The sequence below is a fragment of the Aureococcus anophagefferens genome (assembly GCF_000186865.1).
Source record: "Aureococcus anophagefferens unplaced genomic scaffold AURANscaffold_76, whole genome shotgun sequence".
NCBI lineage: Eukaryota > Pelagophyceae > Pelagomonadales > Pelagomonadaceae > Aureococcus > Aureococcus anophagefferens.
This window is the reverse complement of record NW_008705627.1, coordinates 16,747-25,266: the sequence shown is the minus strand read 5'-3', so window position 1 is coordinate 25,266 and position 8,520 is coordinate 16,747. Positions and strand designations below refer to the sequence as shown.

Sequence of the window (8,520 nt, the reverse complement as noted above, 5' to 3'; positions counted from 1 at the left end):
GACCGCCGCCGTGACGGCCGCGACGACAATCTACGGTGCTGGCATCCACAGCTCCGCCGCGATGACGGCAGCAACGACGATCTATGGTGCCGGCATCCACAGCTCCGCCGCGGTGACGGCCGCAACGACGATGTATGCGGCTGGCGTAGCATCGTCGGCGTCCCTGACCGTGAGTGCGGGGTCGCTCACTGCTTCGTCGGGCACGCTGACTGTCGCCGGTATGAGCAGCGCCCAGGCCATCACGGGGACGACGACCTTGTACGCAGCCGGCATGGAAAGCACCGCCGCCGTGACGGCCGCGACGACAATCTACGGTGCCGGCATCCACAGCTCCGCCGCGATGACGGCAGCAACGACGATCTATGGTGCCGGCATCCACAGCTCCGCCGCGGTGACGGCCGCAACGACGATGTATGCGGCTGGCGTAGCATCGTCGGCGTCCCTGACCGTGAGTGCGGGGTCGCTCACTGCTTCGTCGGGCACGCTGACTGTCGCCGGTATGAGCAGCGCCCAGGCCATCACGGGGACGACGACCTTGTACGCAGCCGGCATGGAAAGCACCGCCGCCGTGACGGCCGCGACGACAATCTACGGTGCCGGCATCCACAGCTCCGCCGCGATGACGGCAGCAACGACGATCTATGGTGCCGGCATCCACAGCTCCGCCGCGGTGACGGCCGCAACGACGATGTATGCGGCTGGCGTAGCATCGTCGGCGTCCCTGACCGTGAGTGCGGGGTCGCTCACTGCTTCGTCGGGCACGCTGACTGTCGCCGGTATGAGCAGCGCCCAGGCCATCACGGGGACGACGACCTTGTACGCAGCCGGCATGGAAAGCACCGCCGCCGTGACGGCCGCGACGACAATCTACGGTGCCGGCATCCACAGCTCCGCCGCGATGACGGCAGCAACGACGATCTATGGTGCCGGCATCCACAGCTCCGCCGCGGTGACGGCCGCAACGACGATGTATGCGGCTGGCGTAGCATCGTCGGCGTCCCTGACCGTGAGTGCGGGGTCGCTCACTGCTTCGTCGGGCACGCTGACTGTCGCCGGTATGAGCAGCGCCCAGGCCATCACGGGGACGACGACCTTGTACGCAGCCGGCATGGAAAGCACCGCCGCCGTGACGGCCGCGACGACAATCTACGGTGCTGGCATCCACGGCTCAGCGGCTGTAACTGCCACAACCACCCTATTCGCTGCTGGGATTGAGAGCACGGCTGCAATCACGGCTGCAACTTCGCTACATGCGGGTAGTGTGACAAGCAGTGGAGCGATATCTGCTACGAGCTACTCGACGACGTCCGATGTGCGCTATAAAACCAATGTTACTTCGTTAGAAGACAGGGCTCATCAGCTACTTGAACTCAGGGGCGTCAGCTTTCGCTGGCGCAACGAAGCTCGCTTCGACAACAACACTCATTTTGGATTTATAGCCCAGGATGTCGAAAATGTATTTCCTGAAATTGTTCGGGGGAATGATGAAGGGATGCGCTCGTTGCAGGTAGATGCTGTCGGGCCGTTGTTAGTTGAGGCTTTTAGGATTCTACAACAACGAGTCGTCGATTTGGAAGAGGACCTGAAGTCAATAAGCTGTGTTTTGAATGATTTCACCATGGAAAGACTGCAGGCAAAGTCTAGCTCTCGAAGCAAATCTCAACAGGGCTCAATTGAACTTCTCCATGGGTAGTGTCTCACGTGGTTTGTTCCATAGTTCCAACTTGGATATTGAACTTCATGCATATTATGTGTTTGTTTTGTCTTCTTGGTTCTTCTTCCATATGGATTAGTGCAGCTCAGACCCGAAGCTTTTGAATTATAGCGGCTTTTTTTATGCCGATGGAAGTTTTCAAGGCCGTACTCTGCTTTGGCCTTATCCCAACTGAAAGGACGGCGACTCGCTGTATGCTCTATTTTGCATGGTCATGCCAGGGAGCGTAGTCTGGCCAGTTTGTCTCGTGCTGCTTCAGTAGTATTCAATTTTAGCTAGCGGCCTAACGTGGGGTACTTGACATGCGCTGGTCCCCCGGCCCAGTTTTCATGTGAAGTTCGACGGTCAGGGCGTGTTGTATTGCGTGGGCGACTCGGACGCCTCTACGGGTGCCGGAAACCCACCTCAGCTGTTTTGAGGTTAGATTTCCCACCAAAGCTCAATCGTGGGAAGCGTGGATTCCGTCGAGAGCGGTCCGAGCGAACCTACCCTCCACCCCGCCGAGATGGATTTTGGCGCCGAAATCGCCGCGAGGCAAGGGCGGCTTTGCACCCAAGAGGCATGCACAAAACCACAGCCACTGTCGTGGTGATGTAAGGTGGGCGCTCTGAGTAGGGGGTCAGGTGGTGGTGGCGGTGGTGGCACTGCCGCCGGTCCTGAGGCTGAGCCTGAGGGGCAACACCGTCCAAACGCAATCTTATTGTCCGGGAAACTTCGGGGTAAGGTACACCGGGGTAAGGTTTCCTGGCCACCCGATTTTTCGTGCGGCACTTTTGTTTCACCATGTTTTACCATTATTATCAGCGGGCCTCACATATTAAAACTTCACGCACGAAAAATCGCCGGGTCCCGGGAATTCCCCGGGGAGCAATTCGGACACTGTTCCATCCCCGCGCCGGTGCACGGGTTCGCGGGGCTGGGGCAGGGCAGCAATCCACACACAAGTAGCGACATAAAGGGCATGAAAGCCATTTTGCAAGCCTATAACTCCTCCTTGTAACGAGACGATGCTGGGGTGACAACGAACGATTCCCGGTGCTGCATATGCTCAAAATACAGCCAGAAGCCGTCGGGGGGGCTGAACGCGCGCCATCCTAGCCCCTAAACCTCCTGTTTGAGGCGCCACGCAATCGCCCGGCGTTCGTTAGGTTTCGCCGGCGGATGCTCCGCGCCCATGCGGTCCACAAAGCCACTATGATCGTTGCGCTTCGCTGCATTTTCGCGGAGCTGCGGGCCTGAGAAGACGAGAGAACCATTGCAGCCCGAGGTTGTGATCGAGAACAGCGCGAGCAAAAGTAAGCGTTAAAGGCTTAGTTCAACGACGTGTTAGTATCTCAAGATCGGCGGTGGCGCTTTCGAGTTAGGAAGGCCGAGACTCGGCTAGCCCCCCCCCGCCTGGAAAGCCGCAGATACGCGTACCTGGCAGTGGGGTTCGAGCCCGCAGGGCTCTGCCCCGCTGTGCGACTTTGTCTTCCAGCGCCGCGAGTCTTTGCCGGTCCTTGAACTCGGCGTCCATGAGGTCGGTCTCAGTCCTCTCCCTCTTTCGCTTGGCGACGCGGTCCTTATATGATTGCTTGATGGAGAAAAACATGGGCCCGAGCTCGGCGAGCCACTCACCGTCGACAGCCGTTGTGCATTTCATGTACTCCCTCGAGGTCATGACGAGCTCGTGGTAGATGACATGATCGGGCGTGTAGCCGAGGCCGAAGAGCGACGAGGAGGGGTGCAGGTTGCAAGGAATGGCGGACAGCATGTTAACGTACTCCCCGACACCCTTGAGGCGCGCAGCATTGAAGAAATACGCGGAGCAGATGGCCTTGCGGACGACGTCCCAGCTGTCGGGGCCGCAGGACTCGTGGGGCACGCGCTGGGCCTCCATGAGGTCGAGGAGCTGGGCGGCGACCTCGCGCGCCTTGGCAAGGGCCTTGTGCACGACGAAGTGCCGGTCGCACCAGCGCGCGTCGTAGCCGGCGGCGCGCCACGCAGCGTAGACGTTGAGGAGCGTGAGATGGTCGCTCTCGGGGACGAAGAACTTCTCACGTGCGGCATCGCTCTCCTCCTCGCGGTCCTTGGGCCGGAAGAAGACATTTGGGACGCTGAGGCATGCGACAATCGCGAGGACCTCGGCGCCACACGCGAGCCCGGCTGCGAAGAGAAGCATCTTGGCAAGGGGCGGGTCGAGGGGAAACTCGACCATACGTGCGCCGAGGTCGCTGAGCCCGCCACCATTGTCGAGGGCGCCAAGGACCCAGAGCTGGTACATGGAGTTTAAGATGTTCTCCTGCGGTGGTGGGTCCATGAACGCGAAGTCGAGGAGGTCGTCGACGCCGAGCGACTTGAGGAGGAGGACGACATTGCCGAGGTTCGTGCGCTGGATCTCTGGGACCTGGGTCGCGAGGAGTTCGTCACGGAATTGGCGCTCGGTGTAGAGGCGGTAGCAGAAGCCGGGGCCCGTGCGGCCTGCGCGGCCGGCGCGCTGCGCTGCGTTCGCGCGGCTCACGGGCGCGACCTGGAGGGCGTCCATACCGACGCGGGGGTTGTAGACCTTGAGTTTGCAGTAACCCGCGTCGACGACGTACTTGACACCGTCGACGGTTAGCGACGTCTCGGCGACATTTGTCGACACGACACACTTGCGGACGCCCCCGGCGGCCGCGTCGAAAATGCGGGCCTGGAGGTCTGCGGGGAGCTGGCTGTACATAGGGAGGAGGAGAAGGGGCGGCACACCGTCGCCGAGCGCCGCGCAGCGCTCCGCGAGCGCGCCGCACGTCGACTCGACGTCCTCCTGGCCCGTCATGAAGACGAGAATGTCGCCCGGCGGGTAGCTTAGGTGGATGGCGAGGGCCTGCTTGACGGCGCCATCGACGTAGTCCTCGCAGGGGGACTTGGCGAAGTACTTCTCCACGGGGAAGGTTCGGCCTGGGATGGCGAAGACAGGAGCGGCGCCACCGAAGAACGCCGCGAACGCGTCCGCGTCGAGCGTCGCGGACGTGACAACGAGCTTCAGGTCCCGGCGCCGCCGGAGCACGTCGCGCAGGATACCGAAGAGAACGTCCGTGTGGAGGCTACGCTCGTGTGCCTCGTCCATGACGACGACAGCGTAGCCGTCGAGGTCGGGCTCGCGGAGCGACTCGCGGAGGAGGACGCCGTCCGTCATGTATTTGATCACCGTCCGCTCGCTCGTCACGTCCTCGAAACGAATTGCGTAGCCGACCTCCTCGCCGACGTCGCAGCCAACCTCCGCCGCTACGCGTGCCGCGACGCTCATTGCCGCGACGCGCCGCGGCTGCGTGCAGCCAATGCGCCCGCCTGCGCCAAGCCCGTCCTCGCGAAGGTACTGCGTCAGCTGCGTCGTCTTCCCAGACCCCGTCTCGCCGACGATGATCACGACCTGGTTGTCACGGACGACCGTGAGCAGCGCATCCCGGACGCCGCGTACGGGAAGGCTCCGCCGCTGCTCCAAGATCGACCTCGAGGACGTGAACTCAGATGCGCCAGGCCGCTGCCCAGGCTCCGCCCCTCCCGCTCGGGCACCCCGGAACGAGCCGTACGCACGGTGGTCGTACTCCGCGTCGGCGCGCGCCGCGCGGCGCTCGCGCGCATCGCGTGAAAGCTCCCCGGGGGCCGCCGCCATGCTGACGCCGCGTCCCTGATCGCCGCCCTTGAGCGCATCGCCCATGCGGCTCCCGCCGAGCTCCCAGAAGCGGTGTCGCATCTTGCTCCGCTCGCGCGTCTGTCGCATGGACCGGAGGAGCGCCTGCGGCGCGGGGGGGCGAGGCGTCGGGCCGCGCGACGCCGCGTGGGCGGCGCCCGGACGGCGGGGCGCGCTGAGCCGTTCCTCGCGTTCGTGGCCATATCCGACGTCGCGTCTCGGACCGTCGGCACCATGTCTTGCTGCGTCGTAAAGGCGACGCGACCGTCGAGGAATGGCGGGCGCAGCTGGTGCACGAGGAGCGTGCAGCGCGCCTCGGCCTCGTCGTCGAAGTCGAGCTCGACCTCGCGCTCGCTCGCGACGCCCGACGTGAGCAGCCGATTCTCTTCCCACGCGGCCTGATCCGCGTGGAGCTGCGACCGCCGCGCTGATAGGCCCGCGACCTTGCCTTGCCCAGCGGGCGTGGCCGCGCCACCGGCTGCCGCCGCGGGCGCGCTGCCCGCGTGGCGTTCGCCCTTGGCCCTCTGCCGCGCCATTGCCGCCTCTCGCGCCTCCCAGACCGCCTCATTCCCGACGAAAGGCGCCTCACCGTCACCCGCAGTACCACCACCAGCCTCAAGGCCGTCGTCGTAGTAGCGCCGATCAAAGTCTTCGTCCACGCCCCGGCGCGCGGCTGCGCGCGGCGTCGCCGCAGCCCACTCTTCCTCACCGTCCTCCTCGCCCGACGACGACGACGCGGCGCCGCTATCGCGGGGGGACGCGCCACCGGCGGAGGTCTCGCACCGCGTCGTGGGCTCGTCTCGCCAGCTCGGCGTCCACACCCGGAAGCCGACGCGCGCCGCCGCCACCGTACTCGACGTCGACGGCGCCGACCCCGGCGTGCCGCCTCGGTTCCAAAAGTGCTCGCTCGCCGTCGTCTTCGAGCTGTCGAGGCGCACGGGCCGGTCCCACGCGTCCCGGTCGACGCCGATGCCCGACCGCTCGGGGCGCGCCGCGCCGCCACCGCCATGCGTAGATGCGTCCGACGACGCGGGGTCTTCTTTCGCGGAGTCCGGGTGCACCCCAGCGCGCTCCGCGCGCTTCCACGCCGCGAGATCCTCGAGGCCGAGCGCCGCCGCGGGCCGCCGGCTCGAGGCAGGCCGCTCGCGCGAGGCCTTGATCACGCCGCCGCCGGACGGAGCGCCCGTGCCGCCCCGCAGTGTCTCGCCGTTCAAGGCCGAGAATCCCGCCAACGCACCCCGCTTGGCGCCGACCGCCGCCTCCTCGCGCTCAGCGGTGACCTGGAGCGTCGCGTTGCGCAGCCGCTCCCGCACGCGGTGCAGCAGGCCGTTCGCGAGCTCGGGACGGATCGACGCGAGACTCCGGCTCTTCTTCAGGAAGGCACCTTCTGCCTCCGCATCGCTCGAATAGTCCCGCAGCGCCGATAGGCCAAACCCGACGAACTTCCGCCCCAACGTCCGGTTCGTCCCGGGCAGCTGCAACGCCCGCGCCAGCTCAGTCGCGATATCCTCCGCCAACGCCTGCGACCGCGTGGTCTTCGTGAGCGATAAAATCTGGAGGACACTAGGACACTGGCCAACGCTAGGTCCGATGTTACCCTCTCGTAGGCTCGCCGCAGCTCGAGTTGATTCATCGCGAGGTGACTCTGGCGATGGGTTTGAGGGGGACACCGCACAGCCCATGCGATGTGGAGGATTGCTACTGTATAGCTAGAAGTGGCTCGCTCTTCTCGCTGTTCTCCTAGTTATTTGCTATTTCTTATGGATATTAGATCTTGGTATCTCCCTGCTTTCCCTCTTCTCTTGTTACTTTCCTGGTACGTCGGTGCGTGTGGCGGTGTTGGTGTTGGTTACTTGCCGGGGTTGCCCTAAACTCCAAGTACCCAATTTAGTGAAGGGTAGCCTAGCTAATTCCCTTTACTAAGTTAAGTTAGTTCTAGCACCCACTGCCCTTAGCATACACAGAACGAACCGCTCATTATTCGGGATTCGGACAAATGATAATGAGGGGGTTGAACGGTGGTCGAACGATATCTGACGCTGCGTTCGGCATTTTCCGGGCCGCTGCCACGGTGGAAGAAACTGAGAGCACCGTGACTTGGAGATTTGCATAGACACGCTTCCGCGGACCGCGCGTGGTGTGGGAAGCACACCGGAATGTGCCGGCACAAGCCGGATTCGACTGTGCCGGCACACCCCGGGGAGGCCGTCCCTGCGCCGGCGCGGCTACCAGCACAGCGAGCTCGCTTGCTTTCCACCCGGGGAGGGTAGCAAAGTTCCAGTGAAGTGTTTTGGAGCACAAAGTGTAAGTGTTTAGGGGGGAGAGGCAAGTGTTGGCAAGTGTTTCAACGGCCAAAAAAAGGCGAAAAAAACGAGAATTACCACCAAATATCGAACCAGCAACTGTTCCGTCGCGCTGACGGAATAGTCTACGAGTGTTTCGTGAGATCTAGTTAGTGTTTGTAACACTTAGTTACAGCTTTGCTACCCACCCCGTTTCCACCCTGCTATCTCTTTAAATGGACAAGTCGAAAGCCCAGTGCAAGGAAGTATCTTGCCTGCACGGTTTTACCCGGGTGAATGGCGTCTGGGCTGCGCGATGCTATCGATGAAAAGCTTCTACGGGAGAAGACGCTGGCGGGCTGTGTGGGTAAGCTGTTCCAATTCGTGCCGCCTCATTTGGTGCCCGTGGACCAGCAGTTTGCCAAGGCCAGCATCATCCTGGATCGGATGTGCTTCCACATGCTCACTCAGCGGCTCCTGGGACGGACAGTATCTCAAAAGCAGAGCGACGACCTTTTTGATGAGTTAGACTCGGACGCGACGGGCTTTCTCTCGCTAGCCGAAATGGCACGCCGGCTGCAGCGTGGCACGGCCGCACCCACCGGTGAGGAGCAAAAACCGAAGCACAAGTCGACGAGGCCCACCGTCTCAGACTTAGAAGTCGGCGCCATGCATCAGCAACTGCAAGCTAAGCTCGCGGCACTCGTAACGCGAGACAAGGCCTTGGTGTCTCAGATCGTGATGCTCTTCGAACGAGCGGGAAAAGCGGGGGAGATCACGCACCGTCGCGGCAAGATGCAGGTCCTGAACATGGGCGAGTTTCACCACCTACTGCTACGTATGCTGCACATTCCCGTGTCGCGCGAGGTCAG

General features: G+C 62.9%; 1 protein-coding gene across 1 annotated transcript; it reads right to left on the bottom strand.

The window, feature by feature from the left end:
* Positions 1 to 2,491: 2,491 nt before the first annotated feature.
* Positions 2,492 to 6,323, bottom strand: AURANDRAFT_55633 (hypothetical protein; the record flags this gene model as incomplete). The annotated part of the gene is made up of 2 exons (XM_009043874.1): positions 2,492 to 5,471; positions 5,531 to 6,323. 2 exons carry the CDS (start codon positions 5,900 to 5,902, stop codon positions 3,075 to 3,077), a joined length of 2,769 nt encoding a protein of 922 aa, XP_009042122.1.
* Between the last annotated feature and the right edge of the window lie 2,197 nt (positions 6,324 to 8,520).